At 39.2% G+C, this 18638-nt stretch overlaps 1 protein-coding gene across 1 annotated transcript in view; it reads left to right on the top strand.

Annotated features, from left to right (window-relative positions):
* rreb1b (ras responsive element binding protein 1b) overlaps window positions 1-18638 on the top strand; it is a 34044-nt gene that overhangs the window by 12945 nt on the left and 2461 nt on the right. Inside the window, exons 2-12 of the mRNA XM_058745379.1 lie at window positions 1069-1157; window positions 6184-6315; window positions 6396-6607; window positions 8956-9045; window positions 9220-9383; window positions 12097-12241; window positions 12347-12489; window positions 12565-12754; window positions 12844-15391; window positions 16311-16481; window positions 16747-17523. Of these exons, the coding sequence (XP_058601362.1) occupies window positions 1154-1157; window positions 6184-6315; window positions 6396-6607; window positions 8956-9045; window positions 9220-9383; window positions 12097-12241; window positions 12347-12489; window positions 12565-12754; window positions 12844-15391; window positions 16311-16481; window positions 16747-17523 (4576 nt within the window). The 5' untranslated portion in view covers window positions 1069-1153. The remainder of the gene's footprint in view (window positions 1-1068; window positions 1158-6183; window positions 6316-6395; window positions 6608-8955; window positions 9046-9219; window positions 9384-12096; window positions 12242-12346; window positions 12490-12564; window positions 12755-12843; window positions 15392-16310; window positions 16482-16746; window positions 17524-18638) is intronic.

Here is an 18638-nt window from a genome sequence, read left to right as displayed (position 1 = left end):
ATATTATTGAAAACAAACATTTGAGCAATAGAGGAAAACATTTTATTCAGTGTGAATAACATTTTAGTTCAAATAAATGTGTGAAGTAACAGTCCAAACTTTTATCATTCCTCTTTTAAAAACATTGTTTGTGCATTGTTACAGATTGTTTTCTCGTCATATTTTCATCAACAATACGGTTTAATTCTAATCTTTTAATTATCTTCGACAAAATCAAAAAACCTCAACATGAGCACAAAACACAACCTTTATCGAAAACTTGAGAAGACACAAAAGTGCAAAAGGGAACGAAATGGGCAACTCAGACTTGTACAGCAGCATGAGCTCCATCATGTATCACAGTAGCTTCTTTGCTGTATAAAATGTGCACTCTAACCCACATCACATGAAAGACTGTCAGACCCACATATGTTTTTCCTGACTGGATAATTTGGCATAAGCCTGTTTTGCGCATCCTGACAATCCTAATCTCCATCCATCTGCCTTCCATCCATCTCCATAACGTCATCCACCACTCCATCCTGTCTCTATCCCCTCATCCTCACGCTCTTCTGTCTCCTTTTGTTCCTGGGTCTTTTAATACCAGCTCTTGTGATATGCTATTGCAGTAGTAATGTTCCCTACAGATGCCTGTAGCACTGGCTCCTGCACTCACCAGAAAGGAAACTTGGCAGTGTGTGTGACTTTGTGTTATGTGATGGCAGCGCGTTTCAGTTTACCAGCTCAACAAGAGGCCTGAGGCTGGATCTCTCCTGTTACCTTTACACTACAGAGAGCACATCTGAAATGATGTCACTCTTTCTCATGTGGCCTTTTCAGGTCGCTGTCTCTTCCCGGACCTCGCCTCATGGGAAAACATGCTCTGAATCCACTATAGCCTGAAGGATTTCTCACTTTAATCCTGAAGGAAATTCACCTCGCGTACATTTTCATGCTTACTCACTGATTCGGCTACCTTTAACTTAATGTGTGCTTTTTTAAACATAACACATGCGTTGTTTATACGGCATTCTTGCGGTTTAACACTTTGCGCTTTGTGTAGTAATTGTGTGTTTTGCTTGCTTTCAGTATGAGCAGAGGTCACTGTCCCTCATCCTGCGCCCGTGACCCTGTGGCTCCATGACCCTGTGACGTGTTTAGCCCAGACCTTAAAATGGGTAAATATGCAAAAGACACCTGACACTACTGACTCCTCTGTGTGTGTGAGTGTGTGTGTGTGTGTGTGAGGTTGCAGCATAGGTGTTGGGTTCAGATGTCAGGCCTATGACAGATCTCTTAATCCATACACTGTTAAGATGCTTCAGTAAAATCCAGTTAATTAGTTACCTTACCATATATGGTGCACCATTGTAAATCGTTTAACATGGCATATGTCATTTTAAATTACTGTAGAATTTATAGTTTCTACAAGTACATTTCTACATAATTTACAGTGAGAAACAGTAAAAGGACATTTCCAGAAGTTTCTGCACGTTATTATATTTTATGCCCTGATGGTATTTTTTCTTTGTGTGTATATGGCCATTTACCGTGAACTCTGATTATATGACCAATGACCAAAAAATGGAAATTAGCCAATGATTCACTCACCCTCAAGGCATCCTCCTAGGTGTATATTTCTTCTTTCAGACAAATCCAGTCAGAGTTATATTAAAAAAGTCCTGCTCCTCCAAGCTTTATAATGGCAGTGAATGGCTATTATTTTTCAATAGTCCAAAAGAAGACCGATAAAGTGCATCCATCCATCATGAAAAGTGTCCCATACAGCTCCAGGAAGTTAATAAAGGCCTCCTGAAGCAATTGAATGCGTTTTTGTAAGAAAAATATCCATATTTAAAACTAATAAACAGTAAACTCCTTTTTTTTTTTTTTTTACAATGTAGGCATAAAATATTTAAAATAAAATGAGCATTTTTCCAGCACATCTGTGAGGATAGTGAGGAGGTGTTGTTCAACCTCCATTAAGAGATTAGTTGACCCAAATATATTCTGTCATAATTTACTCACCTTATTGTCATTAAAAACCTGAATGACTTGCTTTCTTCTGGGAAGATATTTTGAGGAACTCTGGCAACCAAACAACACTGAACCCAATTGACTTTCTTTGTACAGACAAGAACACCTTTTTCAAAACATACTCTTTTATGCGTCACAGAATAAAGAAAATCAAACAGGTTTGGGATGACATGATAAATGATGACAGATTTTTAATTTTGGAGTAAATTACCCTTTAAGGCCCTTAAAATATTCCTCACAGTGCGCATGTTGGTATAGACAGAGCATCTTTATTTAGATGTCAGCACGTTGCAGATTTTCCAAAATTAGACAGAGAAAGAGAGGAGTGGTTGAGTGAGTGAGATGGAGGATGGTCTGTAAGATGGAGGATGATAACAGGGAAGAACAGGGGAGCTCTGCAGTGTAGAGGAAGCAAAGGAGAAGAATGGCTCAGCATTCCCTAGAACTTCCCAGCTACCACACCAAACAGGAAATGCACAAGTTCCCCGCTTTCTCTCTGGTGGAACAGAGAGGGAGGGGGGTCAGACTTTCCATTCCTCTGTGTACTTATGAACGAAAAGAGGAACAAAACAGTCAAGAACACTCTGAATGGAAGCATAAATCTACTGCGAGCATTCATGCAGTATGGGGGCAATCCTTGGGATTTTGAGAATGTATGAGAATGAATGTTTATTGCTGTGCTCCAACACCTAGTGGGACAATCCCAGAATCCATTGCAACAAGTTCAGTGAAAAAGAAATATTGTGGTGGAAGTGAGAGAAATTGTTTTTGAGTTTTTTTCATTTTGACATTGTAAGGATGCTGCTTTGAGAAGAAGGTATTGGACCAGAGCTAATATTTTCTTCAGAGTTTCTATGGATTGAGCCTATATGCCTCATTTTCTGATTCCTGTTGTCCTGTTGCTTCACCTTGAAGTGTGAGTGTGTAAAAGAGAGTGATGGTCCAGGGCAGATGGACTCATCATTATCCAGTGTTATCTGTTCCCAGTAGGAGGGGAGGTCTATATAATCCCCACACTCCCATTAACTGAGACACTTTTATAGCCTGTAGATGTAGGAGGTCATGTGCTTGCCTGGACAGTGTCTATCAGAGCATCAGCACTCCTTTATTCCATTTATCCTTTTTGTTCTTCACATGTATAAAGTGTCTTGAATTATTACTGCTTACATTACTATTATTATTGCTTGTGCTTACTTTACATAGCTTTAACATAATTTTAAACAAACCGGTGGTCTCATAGCAACACCTTGGCATCCACTCCCACAACATTAAAACACTGCAGCAGCATGTTTTTGTTTACTTGTACACTAGAAAGTGTGGCGTTAGTAAGAGTTTTTTAAAAGAAAATTAATATTTTTATTCAGCAAGAACACATTAAATTAATCAGTAAAAACAAAAAGATAAATGCTCAAATAAATAAATGAATTTTTATATTCATAAAAGAATTCTGATAAAAATGCATCATAGTTTCCATAAAAATATTAAGCAGCACAACTGTTTTAAACATCGATAATAATAATAAATGTCTCTTGAGCAGCATATTAAGAATGTTTTTTTAATGATCATGTGATGCTGAAGACTGGAGTAATGATGCTGAAAATTCAGCTTTGTATCACAGGAATAAATTACATTTTAAGATGTATTAAAATGGAAAACCGTTATTTTAAGTTGTAATAATATTTTACAATATTACCGTATTTTTGATTAAAAAAACATGCTGCCTTGGTGAGCATAAGAGACTTATTTCAAAAACATTTTAAAAGATCTTACCGATCCCGAACTTCTGAACTGTATTGCATATTATTTTTTGAACTGTACATTTTGTGTTTACCTCCTGCCAGTTCATTTAGTTTCCTGTCCCTCATATACTAAATATCTTGTCATTATATTAGTCCTATGAGCTATATGATATGTTTAACTGTGATGTCCATCTGTCATTATTAGCTCCAGTGGCTAATGAATTACTGTCTTTAAGCCTGATCCTCTCAATTAGTCCAAAGATGCTTGGCTAATAACAGCTCATTAATCTCTGATAATCTCTGGATCTATGCTGTATTGCTATCTCAGCTCGCAACACTTACATGCAGCATCTGTGAGACTGATAACTGTATTAAGGCTACACATTCTAAATGATCATTTATCCTTTTTGATAAATTTGTAATTTACAAAATACTCAATGAATTTTGATGAAAATGAATACATTAATTCAGCATGCAAGCATTTAAATGGTCCTCGGTGGATTTTTAAATAAATAAATTAGGCTTCAAGTAAAACTTTTTTGGTGTCAGGCTTTGAGGGCCAATAATAGCGATCTGCAGCAACACATTGACCAGATGTCATTTGTTTTCAGTGAAAGTGGACGGTTTCTGTCGACATAAGCAACAGCGACCATTGGTGATGCAATTTGGACGTGTTCAGAGTTGAGAAAAGTCTAGCTTAATGCAAATGAGAAGCAACCCTATAGAGATTTGTGGTTTTGTGGTCAGAATTTGAAGTCATTCGACATGAGTTTAATTCACACACTAATAATCATTCATTTTAAGTTTGATATGATGGATAACAATGCTAACTAGCAACCTGGTGACCACCAGTGTAAATCTCTTGTCAGTGTAAAAGGTGCATTACACTGCAGAATATGTGCATCTCATTTCCTCAAAGCTGAATCCTTATAGAAATAGAGGATAATCAGACTCCACCGTCCTCACTTTTCTAAATAGTGGAAGTACATGAGCACAGTTTGGGATGGTGGGAGCTGGGAGGGGGATTTCCTACCCTCCCCCTCCAGCAGAGGCGATCACACCCTGCTACGGCGCACACAGGGCCGCATGGTTAGAGCAAGAGAGAGTACAGCAGACAACCGTCTACCCTCCACTGCTCTCACAGCCACTTCCTGCTTTGCTTCTCAACCCAACCCCCTACTGTTCTTCTCTTCACAGCAGAAAGACATTTCTAAGTTACTCCCGTGTGAACATGCACCCAGTCTCTCAACTCCCTTTTCCAGTCCTCTCTTTACACTTTTCTCACATTTCACTTTTCTCTCTTGTGTTTTCCTCCATCTCTGCCTCCCCTCCTTCGCTGTCACGTATGTGTCGTTCATCTTTCTTTCCCTCGTCTCCTCACCCTGCACCACCCCCCCTCACTGGGATGGGCCTCTCTTGCTGAAGTATCACACTCCTACAGCTGTCTCAAACAGTCCACAGCCAGTGCTTTTCCTATCTTCACTTTTAGACGGCACAATACATAGAGCTCAGTTCAAATTGAGATGTTTGTGGGAAGAATGTAGCTTTTTGAATTCAGTATGTACACTGCTATTTAAAAGTTTGGTGTCAGTAATATTAATACATTTATTCAGCAAGGATGCATTCATTTATCAAAAGTGACAGTAAAGGCATTTATAATGTTACAAAGGATTTCTGTTTCAAATAAATACCTTTCTTTTGAACTTTCTATTCATCAAAGAATCCTGAAAAAATGTATCATTGTTAACACAAAAAATACTGGTGATATTGGTAACAGGAAATGTTTTCGTGAGCAGCAAATCAGCATATTAGAATGATTTCTGAAGGATCATGTGACTCGTGTGGAGTAATGATGCTGAAAATTCAGCTTTGCCATCACAGGATTCAATTGTAATATTACTGTTTTACCATATTTTTAATCAAATTAATCCAGCCTTCATGAGACTTACTTAAAAAATTTACCGACCACAAACTTTTGAACAGTAGTGTACATGCATATAAAAATGTCTCATCCAAACCTCAACAAACCTCAGCCTTCTCAAAGATTTTTTGTCTTTTTGGTCAGCCATTGAAAGAGACTTATTTCCATCATACATTTAAAAACCTAAATAGAAATTTTGCTTTAATATTATCCCTTTTGCAGTCTTAACATAGTCCTTTTTATGTTCATAATCTAGAGTTGTTGTTTTGTTTTTTTACATTTGTCTATTTGAATGTAAGAAAACAATTAATAAGCACATGTGCTAAAAGAGGAAGTTGACCGATAAAGTTGCTCCTGTAAAAGACGCTACAGCTCCTGCGGTAGGCAATAAGAAGATGATTTAGGCCATTTAGTCAATGATAAAATGATTTCCACATGGCTTCCTTTGCAGATATCTTTTAAAATTGATGTCATATTGTGTGAGTAACAAATATTCTCTGTTCTTAGAAATGGAAAGTGCCTCCCCTGAGAAGACCGTCAGCAATGGAGTTGGTGCTGCTGATGTGATTGAACAGTCTCATTTGTCAGAAGAGGCTGTGAACAATCAGTCCTCCACACATACACCAGAACCCGTTGAAGGTAACAGTGGCTCTAAGAGAGACAGTTTATCTAAAAATAAAGATTGTGTCATTATTTACTCATTCTTATCTGATTTATAGAAGCAGACTGTGATGGAAAGGACAAACCAGAACATGGAGATGAAGATGAAGGTGGAGATAGAACGGAGGAGGAGCTGTCTTCTATCAACTCCATGATGAGCACTGTGATGAATGTGGGCCAGATCAATGGAGTTGATTCTGAGCCCACCAAAATATCTCCCAGAAATTCAACCAAATCACCTTCTGTCAATCGTACTGGGAGAAGAAATCAGGTATAGCAGCAGTTGTTGCATATATATTATATTATATTATGTTTATATATTAAATATATTTACATATAATATAAATATACATGTAAATATTTTCAAAATATATACTGCATGTGTGTGCTTTTATATATACATAATAAATATACACAGTACACAAACATATATTATGTAAAAAACAACAACAACTTTATTTTGGATGCGATTAATCGTGATTAATCGTTTGACAGCACTATTATATATATGAAGAGTGCTGTTTGAAATTTACTTCTAAAATTATCATTTTTATCTGCCTCTTGTGTGTAGGTTCAGTAATTTCACTTTAATGGCAATGAATAGGTTTTTTTCATTGCCATTAAAGTGAAATTACTGAACATAAACATTTAAAGCCTGATTAAAAATACTAATTCACCAGAAATAGTACTTTTTGCCTACTATTTTATGAATACTGTTGATTCAGACATACTATACTACTTTTTCACTATATAGTTGGGAAGTATGCAATTTTTGATGCAGCCCAAATCTCTAAGACTGTTTGTCAAGGTTAAGCTTCAATAACATATTTCACATTAGAAATAAAATGCAAAACATTGCCTCTTTAGCTCAAGTGATGCTACAAAAGGCTGGTCCACATTCTAGAGTAAACAAACACGTGATTGGCTCGTTTATTTTTAAGGTGACACTTTCATTTCTATACACGCCATATTTAGTCGTATGAATTCTCCTATTTTTATACAAGTGGTCTGTCTCGTCTCCCTCGTACTGTCTCTGGTGGTCAGTCAGAGTGGCAGTTACATAAACTCCGCTAAATGAGTGGCAACAAATGGTCCTTGCGCTTTCTCAATCCCCCCTTTGTGAGAGCCGATGCTTGTCTTATGCCTTCAATTAAAGTGTGGGATTTGACTGAAACACTTCTCTGTGGAGAAAACAGGTGTTTCAGTCCCCCAGCCCCCTCTGGTATCCCATCCCACAGCCCTAACTGTATTTCCATACGCTGTGAGTGACTCTGCACCGCTGCAGAAGGTCTTACCCACTGAATTAGTGATGCTCTTCCTCAGCCAGTGCTGCTGTTGTCTGGAGAAACAGATGGAGAGGCCACTTGTTGCTCCATGTGACACGAGCGCACAACCGCTCCTGCTGCTCTGACACATACTATCTTCATCAGGCAGGCCACATCCTGCATCTGTTTTACCTATTGTGTTTATCTCTCACTGGGGGACAAATAAACGACTCACTGGGGCTTCGGAGTCATGGGGAGCCACATGTGTTGAGGAGTCGTATTTTTGTTTGATTAATACATAATTACTTAAAGGGATAGTTCACCCAAAAATGAAAATTATGTCATTAATTACTCACCCTCATGTCGTTCCATAGACAGCAAGGATCCTTACACGATCAAGGCTCAGAAACGTAGCAAGGAGATCGTTAAAATAATCCATGTGACATCAGTGGTTCAACCATAATTTTACGAAGCTACGAGATTACTTTTTGTGCGCAAAGAAAACAAAAATAATGTCTTTATTCTAAAATTCGTCTCCTCCGTGTCACCCTATAGCGGCATTTTGGAGAGTATCACATATGTAAACAACATATGCAACGTATATACGTGGATACATTCATACGTGGATGATCAAAGCGTAAACAATGTAAACAGCGTATCCGCGTATGGTGCTGCTGACATAGAATAGCATACGTTGTTTATGTACTCTCCAAAATGGCGCTATAGGATGACGCAGAGGAGACAAATTGTTGAATAAAGTCATTATTTTTGTTTTCTTTACGCACAAAAAGTATTCTCGTAGCTTCGTAAACTTACGGTTGAATGTCACCTGAATTATTTTAACGATCTCCTTGCTACGTTTCTGAGCCTTGATCGTGTTAGGATCCTTGCTGTCTATAGGAGGGTCAAAGAGCTCTCGGAATGCATCAAAAATATCTAAATTTGTGTTCCGAAGATGAACGAAGGTCTTACAGGTTTCAAACGACATGAGGGTGAGTAATTAATGACAGAATTTTCATTTTTGGGCGAACTATCCCTTTAATGTATTTTCAGGGTCTATGACTCTCATAAGGTGTAATAGTTAAAAATATATAGTTAGTTTAGTTATTAACTATATATAGGCACAGTATGATTTAGAAACATTTTGTTATGCTGAACGTATTACAAAAAATATATTTATATTTTTTTAAAAGAAAATCAAATGGTACACCTTAGGTATGATTGCACTGTTAAACGCTGCAATGTTGAAATCTAGTCAGATATGTGTATAAAACTATATACAACTTCATATTAATCAACTATGTAATTTAGTACATTGTAACTAAAATGTGTTTTGTCTTTTTGTCTGCTACAGGAAGTCAAAGACGAACGCTCAAGCTTCATTTGCCCCCTGTGTAACAAAAACTGCATGACGCAGCACCAGCTCACCATGCATATCAGACAGGTGCACACTCTCTCCGACACAAACACACCAGAACATCCCTACATGTACACCACAACAGTTTGTCTTTAAAATCTGAATTTTACTGAAACTGAACATGCTGTACTCATTTCTTTATGTATGATATATAGACTATATATCAGTATGTTCACATCTGTGCCTCTTTTTTTCCTCCAGCATAACACAGATAGTGGGGGCACTGACCACTCCTGCAGTATCTGTGGGAAGGCTTTGAGCTCAGCCAGTTCTCTGGACCGCCACATGCTGGTTCACAGTGGAGAGAGGCCATACACGTGTGTGATATGTAGTCAGACTTTCACTACCAATGGAAACATGCACAGGTAAATGGTCACAGTGTTTTTAAAACTGTAGCTGTTTAACTTTCATGTAAGTGTAGACTAGCCTTTTCACTGGCTCACGATGATACACAATAGAGTATCCTGTTTCCTGTTTAGCTGTATGGAGGTTTTCATTAATATATCGCTAAAAGTGAAGCTCTATCAACAGAATATGTGGAATAATTTTCAGTAAAGAAAATAATTTTGATTCATCAATAAGTTTTTGTTCAAATCAAAAATATTGCTTACAGTAACACACCTCTATTGGAAATAAGCATTATGCAGGGTTTTAAAAGCCAGAATGTGAAGCTTTTATTTTTTGTTAAAGAGCATTTAGGAAATATAATTAATTATATAATGTTTATAATTTAGTCTTATGTCGAAATGTGTTTGTCTTGTGGTTGTACTTCAAAACACTCCGTACTTTGTTTAATGTATTTTAGTGTGTTTGGCATTGCTTTCATTTGTAAGTGGTTTGTACAGTTACTTACTGTAAATACCATTTTACTCTTTTGAAAACAGAGGGACAAGTCAAAAAGTAATCTGTGGTAATCAACATTGTCATAGATGCTGTTTATAGAGCTTAATTTGTTCTGACCACATTACATTTCTTTAAACAGAAGAGACAAGAGAAGAGAAATGGGGTTTGTGATGGAACTAAAAGGGATTTATGAGTTGACGAGAAGCTAATAATTAATTTATAAAAATGTAAATAAATAATTGTAAAATAAAAAAACTATCAAAATGTAACACTATAAAAAAGATGAAATATTCTGTTTGCACGCATGTCATCATTAACTGACATCAGAGAACCTTTAACATACAAATGCATTGTTAAATTATTGAAATATTAACTTAAAATCTTAAGGGGGATACATCAAGTAAATATTTTAGGTCAAAGGGGTACGACTGACAAATAAGTTTGATGCAGGAAAAAATCGAAATACTTCCAAGCATTATATTCATACCACTTTTAGGTTTCAAATTGGTGACCTAAAGAAATAATTGTAACGAAATGTTGTGTATGCACAGGTTGCATGCTGCATTAATAGAAGTAGTTGTAGGTTTGTGGTGAAGGGATGCAGGAATGTCTGCATGTGATGTGAGAGGCCTGATTCTCAAGGCTGACTGATATTGATGGCTGTGCTGGCTTCTTTCATGTCACCTATATTTGGAGAGATGGTTCTGTGGCCATGCTTTCTTTTCATGTGTCTTTGTGGTGGAGGGTTTGATGTGTGACTCTTTTTGTTTGTGTTGATGGGATGTGCATAGAGGGCTTCCTTGTGCAGTTGAGACATGCAGGCATTCCAGATGGGGGTGGAAGAAGTTTGTGTGAGTGAGAGAGGGAGAAAAGGCAGGAGGCAGGGGGCAGGGAGAGGGGTGCTGAACATATTTTTTGGATTGCACATTATGGATTTTTAACCATATCGTTTCATATATTACATAACAAAAACAACTTTGCTTGGCATGTTAAATCATGCAGCAGAGCCATTTTTCCCACACTGCCCTCTGGCAATATTGATGAGGCACTGCAGAAGTAAAACATTTACTCAGTGCATCAACTAGTAACTTTAAACACAAAACCACAGTGTGATTAAGTGCCATGTGACAAGAAATTGCAAGAACTGGAATTATGGTTGCGTGATAACATAATTATGCTGATACTGTTTCAGTCTGTAAGGTATCAACATGGTTTTTTGCTGTGGCCAGAGACATGAGATGGAACAGGATTCAGGCTGTCAGGGTTGGGTCCACATGTGGGTGACCATCACTCTGCCTCTCTGCTATTAATATCTTTGGCTGCAGAATGTAAAACAAGATTCTTACCACTGGGTCTGCTGACATTTATCCTCCCTTTCCAGTTACATACACGGTGCAGACCATTAACTCTACACACCACAATGCAATACACATTTAATTTGAAAACGTGTACACCATACATATGCTCTATAGACCTATTTGGTCAACCGTTTTCAGTTAAAAGCAGCTGCACATAAGCATCAGGGGCCTTGTATCTGGTTGAACCTGAAAGGTGGGTTTGTTTCTGTGTAAGTGTAGGAGGGTGAGGGGTGCGCACGTTCCAGCATGTCGTAATGCAACTCCCAGCACTTTGCCTCCACACATTACCTCTGACCTCTGCTGGCCATATAATTGCATTTCCCGCCACCTGGTCACTCCCCTCTGTATTTTGCATGCTTTAATTATTGAAGTATTCCAGTGGCCCCGGTGCCATCACATCACAGAGAAAGTTTTACATGGATGAGGTTAAAGATTTAAATGAACCCTTATTATTGTCATTTTTACAATTAAATTAAAAGAGTTTATTATTACCGTAATTAATTAATTAAAATAGTTCATTTTAAATTTTAAATTGCATATATTGATCTATACAATAAGTTTACAATAATAAAAATAAGACTTTGCATTTGCATTACAATAATGAGAATTGAGGTTAATTAATATTAAGTGTGCTGAAGAATTGTCGCAATGGAAAATATCTTAGAGGTAATCCATAGTACCATTTTGCAAAATATATATTTTTATTGTGGACACCTCAAATCCTCAAATGCAGGTTACAATACAGTAAATGCAAATATATATCAGTAAGGAGCGCCTATGCATGTTGCATTAAATAAAGCTTTTTAATTTCTCTTATTTTTATGATCCACTGTCAATAGACAGAACTTGGTCTGAATTTAGTTATGCATTTCTGCAGGCACATGAAAATTCATGAAAAGGATGCAAACAGTTTTCCTGCCTCCAGTTCTTCCCGAATAAACATGCGCCGACGACTCCCTACAAAGAAGAAGTGTAGTGTAGAGGATGAAGTGGAGCAGGCTGAGGAGCCACCAGTTAAAAAGGTACATTTCCACTCTTCTTTATTTCTATGTCTTATGTCTATGACTTTTGGAATTTATTATGCCCGTACCTCTGAAGTTATATGTAAACAAATTGTCTTGTTTTAGGTGATGTTGGTACAAAAGTCTGGAGAGGATGATTCTGTTAAGAGTGAAGAAGAGATCCTTCACTGCCCCAACTGCTTTAAGACATTCAACTGTAAATATGATCTGGAAACACACATGGAGACACATCCTGACACTACACTCAGGTAGGCTCTGGACGTTGTATTCCTGTATATAGATCTAATATATATACCGTTTCTGACTGTTTCCTCTAATCCTAGGTGTAACATTTGTTGCATTACCTTTCGCACACACCGGGGTCTTCTGCGTCATAACGCCGCCATTCATAAGCAGCTCCCTACTGACCCCTCTGGACAACCCTTTATTCAGAATAACCCCTCCATCCCTCTGGGGTTTGGTGACTTGGCTTTCATTGACTTCAGCTGTCAAAAATTTCCCCAAATTGCACAGGTAAAGACTTGTAAATACATTAGATGAGAGAGAATTACTTTATTTCTTTTTTGGATGATGACAGAAGATAATTTGTTTTAATTATTCAGGTCTGGTGTGAGACTAATTTGCGCAGATGCGCTAGCAAGTTCCATAAATTTGTTTGTGAGGTCTGCAACAAGGCCTTCCCTCTTCAGCAGTCTCTGGATCTCCACAAATCCTCACACAAAAGTAACGCAGACACCAGCACTGAACCTCAGGAACATAACGCAGATGGTGTTATGGATGCACCCAAAGTTAACTCCCATTCCACGGATTCCAATGAGGTCGATGAACTAGTACCACATGTTGATAGTACCAGTTCAGATGGAAAAAACAGTTTCTTTGAGTGCCTGGGTCTCCAACACTCCTCCTTGGCCAAGCCAGAGAAATCAGAAGAGCAAATTCAGCAGCAAATTTTAGACAGCATTCGCTTCATTCGCATTGAGCCACCTTCAACTAATCTACCTCAAGAAAACAGCAACAATCTCGGCGTCTCAGTTTTGGAACCCGTTTCTCTTCAAGCCGTGAACAAGAACGCCGCCCTTGGCCTCCTGTCGCTACAGCCGCTCCATGGTGTCGTCAGTAGTGGTATGTTTGTCCCAATAAGTAGTCAAGCTGCGGTGGAGCTGGCGGACATTGAACAAATCCTTAAGCTCGCAGCCTCTGTGCCACCTCAGATGTCTTTGTCTATGCTTGCCAAAGGTCTGGGCAGTCCTCTACAGGTGGACCCCAAACAGATTGCTTCTCTGAAGCAAAATCCCTTAATCACTCCTCGATCCAGTATGGGTGCCTCCACACCCCCTCCTCCTGTCATGAACGCCCAACAGGCCTCATCGGGCAACATCAGTCCTAGCCTTCCACCCCAAACAGGTCAACAAGTGAGAACTGCCAGACAATCACCAGCCTCCTCTTCGTCCTCAACCTCGTCCTCTCCTACCAACTGGGTGACTGCTCAACTGGGGCCAGATGCCATAGGAAACACGATTATCTCGTATGAAACTGGAAAGCAAGAAGAGTTTGATGGCAAAGAGAAGGAATCAAGAGGCAAGAAGACAGCCAAGACCGAGTACCCTTGTCGGTTCTGCAAGGAAGTTTTTTCCTTCTTAGGTGGCCTCCAGGCTCATATGCGTCACCATCTGGGAGCGTCACCATACCAGTGCACCATTTGTAGCTACGCCGCTCCTGACAAAGCAACACTGATTCGACATCTCAGAACGCACAGCGGCGAGCGGCCATACGTCTGCCGCCTCTGTCACTACCCTTTCACTGTGAAGGCTAACTGTGAGCGTCATTTGCGCAAGAAACACATGAAGAACACACGCAAAGACATCGAGAAAAACATTGAATATGTAACCACCTCCTCTAGTGTAAGTGGGATAATCGGAGGCACCACACTAGACCTCCTTGATACAGCCTGTAACACATCTTGTCGATTTTGCGGGGAGGACCTTAAGAACTACAGGGCACTTCAGATTCACCTGCGAACGCACAATGGATGTCAGCGGAAGCCATTTGAGTGTAAGCAATGTGGGGCGGCATTTCTCGCTAAAAGGAACTGCATTCACCATTTGCTGAAGCACCACCCAGATGTTCCAGAGCGGGAAATTGAAGAACACATCAAAAGTCTTGTACCGATTGGAGGAGACGCCACCGCTCAAGCCAACCCTCCAACCTCAAATGGGCTGGTTAACAGCACCGTTCCTCAGAATGTTGAGGACCAAGACCAGCCTTTAGATTTTTCTAGCAAATCTCAAAAAACGATTCCTTTAAATGTTAAACTTGAAGGAACAGCATCTCCTCTGATTAACGACTGCTCTATGGAGCCAATTGATCTCTCGATACCTAAGGATCCTGAGAAGAAGAGAATGACGAAAGAACAACCTCAGAGCGCGTCCCTGAATCATCAAGACATTAAGAAAGAACAGACCCTGGAAACGACCCCTGGACTTCTCACAGCTCTCCCAGTCTCCATTTCTAGCCTGGCCTCTGCTCTATCCAGTGACCTTACTAAGCCTTTTACTCGCTTGAAGCCATTGCTACCAAAACCATCTTCTTTTTCCAGTACTGAAATGGCACCGCTGGCCTCCATTGCTCAGATCATCTCGTCTGTGTCAGCTACTCCAGTGTTGATCGAAACAGGAATAGATGGCAAAAACAGTGTTAGTTCAATGGATTTTAATACACTAAGTGAGAAGAAGGGCACTACCAAACTGGATTCCATTCCAAATGGCTCTTCTGATAGCCCAAAGAAGAGAGGCAAGAAGAGACAGTTTCAGGAAGAGATCTGTGATCCGAGAACGCCAGCAGGTTGTGGCATCGACTTGGAGTCAAGTGGAGAGTTTCCCAGTGTGGAGAAAATGCTAGCTACCACAGACTCAAATAAATTCAGCCCCTACTTACAACCTAGTCAGATGGAGCCAATGAAGGAGGAGAAAGAGAAGCAGTCCGTCAATGAGGAGGCAAAAGAGGGACGAGAGGATAAGCCAAAGAAACCTTCACAGAGCAAAGGAAAGAAGAACGCTTATTCCAATTCAGTTCAGAAAATGACCTGCCCATACTGTCCACGTCTATTCCCTTGGGCCAGCTCATTGCAAAGGCATATGCTAACACACACAGGTGAGACACTGTTTACAATTCATAAATTATGCCATAAAGCACTTTATTTACTTTTTTAATTTACTCTATCCTACAATTCAATGAGCTACATACCATTCTTGGGAAAGTGGAGGTTACAGAATTTGTTAAATATTGTACACTATTTCATTTGTGAGCTATTTAGCTGGAGTCGTTCTTCAACCATTAAATAGATCTTAGATAATCCTCATGGTAGTGCAAAAAGTGTGAACAAACATGCTAAAGTTGGATGTGTTGATGAGCTTTGAAATTCATTCACTGTCTATAATTATTTACACTACTGTTACGTGTTTTTTTGTTTGTTTTTTTTGAAAGAAATGAATACTTTTGGTCAGCAAGGATGCATTAAATTGATCAGCAGTGACAGTAAAAACATTTTAAATGTTACAATTACATTTCTGTTTTTTCAATTAAATTCTGTTCATTTGAACTTTCTGTATTTTTCAAGGAATCCTAAAAAAAAACGCATAATGGCTTCCACAAAAATATTAAGCAGCACAACTGTTTTCAACATTGAATATAATAAGAAATATTTATCCAGCAACAAATCAGCATGTGATGTGATGATGTGAAATCAGATGATGTGACACTAAAGACTGGAGTCATGTCTGCTAAAAATTCAGTCTTCACGGAAATAAATTACATTTTAAAATATATTCAGATAGAAAACATATTTTAAATTGTAATAATATTTCACAGTATTACTGTTTTCACTGTATTTTTAATCGAATGAATGCAGCCATAGTGAGCATTAGAAACTTCTTTCAAAAAATAATCTTACCGACCCCAAACTTTTGAATTTATTACATTATATATTAACTTTTATTTGATCCAATGTATGAGTCAATAATGTTTTGTTTCACTCTTCAGAGTGTTAGAGTTTTGTGCATTGATTTCACAGGTCAGAAGCCATACCCTTGTCCTCAGTGTGAGTCATTCTTCTCCACCAAGTCAAACTGTGAGCGCCACCTCCTCCGCAAACATGGAATATCTAATCGGACTCTTCAGAACAGTGGATCTCGACCCAAATCTAGGGCTGACGAAGGATCCCAAGGAAGTACTGGTACTATTGGTTAGTAACATTATATTATATATGAATATGTAGCACTAATGGTCTTGCATATATACTGTATGAAGTAAGATCAGTTAACATTTTTATCCAAAAATGTGCTGATTTAAATTTTGAGATGAAGGGTTGATGGTCCTTTCACGATGTATTGTAATTCAGTGTGACTATTCATATTGCAAAAATTGAATATTATTACATCATTGTGAACTTTTGTATGCAAAGCAGTGCAACGTATATAGTACTTAACAAACTTTTCTTGCCTTGGTAGAGAGCGTATCTGACACTGAACCTCCTGTAGCCAGAGATATTGTGGATCTGAGCTCTGTCAACCCCGAACAAGAGGAGAAAGATTCATCTCCAGAACAAGCACCAGAACAATCAGCCGCTGAACACACAGACAGCATCTCAGACCCAAACCAAACACAGCCATCAGAGGGAAACCCTGAGGAAGTAGAAAATAATGACAATGACAATGACAATGACAATGACAATGACGATGACTCTCAAAGCAATAGTAGTCTAGATATGAACCTCGCCAACAACCTCGTAGACTTCAAGCTTTCTGGAACAGAGCAGCACCAGCCTAATCCAACTGCTGAACCGGTTTCTCCACCAGATGAGTTCCCACACACCTGTGCGTCCTGCAAGAAGACCTTTCGGCATGCAGCCACCCTCAGCCGGCACCAGAAAACTCACATTCAGGAGGTCCAGCCAGAGGATGGAGGCAAAAAGGGAAGACGCCAACCTGCTCCTCAAAACCCAGTCACAGCGCCCAGAAAGGAGATGGAGCTGGAGGCAAAGTTAGAAGATGATGAAAGGGACGAGAACAGCAGCTGTGTGGAAAGTGGTGTCGATGATGAGGAGAAGGAGAGGGAAGAGTTGAGTGATGATGAAGAAGAGGCTGCTTCCTCAGAGCTCAGGGCTTTGGAAGAGGAGGGCGACCCGGCTGGAGGCAAAACCGACAAGAGGAAGAAGATCTGTGCTGTGTGCAACAAACGCTTCTGGAGCCTGCAAGACTTGACCAGACACATGCGCTCACATACTGGTTAGAAATGAAGCATTTTACTTTTATTATTTACTATGTTTAAAGGGATAGTTCACCCAAAAATGAAAATTCTGTCATTAATTACTCACCCTCATGTCCTTCCAAACCCGTAAGACCTTAGTTCATCATCTGAACACAAATTAAGATGTTTCTGATGAAATCTGAGCTCTCAGACCCTCCAAAGACAGCAACACAACTGCAGTGTTGTCAAGTCCAGAATAGAGGTCTTCACAGGGGGGTTCGGGTCTATATTTTAAATGGTCAGCCGGGTCCGGGTCGGGTCCCAATCTATTACTTTGGGTCCCGGGTCTGTTTAACATTGTGTGTAATACCCTAGTTGATCGGAGAACACCGCAACTGCCAGTGATCAGTGTCAGTCAACATGCGTGTGTTTTGTAACTTGCAGTTTGTAAAATTATTTGTAAAAATACGTGTTACCTCAGCCGCCAGAAGCAGAGCGCGGGCGGAGTTAATGTAGTACTGCAAGCGGACGGTGATCATGGATTCCTTCATGAGTGATGTGAAAAAAAAAAAAGCTGAAACAAAACTGAAGAAGAGACGCACCCGTTATTGAACACGTACGCAGTAAAGTGTAACGCACTTCTTGTTCTGTGTTTTTTGCTAAAAAAAAAAAATTGCTCCGAGTCTTTATTACAACCAACAAAAAGTATCATTATTGTAGTTCAAAACGGTAAATGCAACAGTCGAAGTTGACTCGAGATTTTAAAAAAATGGTTGCATTAGTCATCCGTCTCCAACCGTGACAGCAAGTAGATTTTTGAAGCTGAAATAATTAGTGGATTAGGAAGGCTCTTTCAGTCGGAAAGAGAGGAACAGCCTAACATGGATGGAAATTTATTGGCAAGGAGGATTGTATGCATCGCAGTCAGGGAGAAGGCTACTAACAGTAGTTAAGGCAAAAAGTTTTTTTTTTTTTTTTTTTTTCCGCAACTTATTTATTGACATAATAGCATTTACTGTGCAATATGTGCCGATTGGGATGGGTGCAGTCGAGTCTGTGTCTTCCCAGCTGGGTTCGGGTCCAACTTTCAAATAATAATTGGGTCTGCACGGATTGGAGGGTCTGAGAGCTCAGATTTCATCAGAAATATCTT

The sequence above is a fragment of the Onychostoma macrolepis genome, chromosome 02 (assembly GCF_012432095.1).
Source record: "Onychostoma macrolepis isolate SWU-2019 chromosome 02, ASM1243209v1, whole genome shotgun sequence".
In the NCBI taxonomy this organism is placed as follows: Eukaryota; Metazoa; Chordata; class Actinopteri; order Cypriniformes; family Cyprinidae; genus Onychostoma; species Onychostoma macrolepis.
This window is presented reverse-complemented; position numbering and strand designations above follow the sequence as displayed.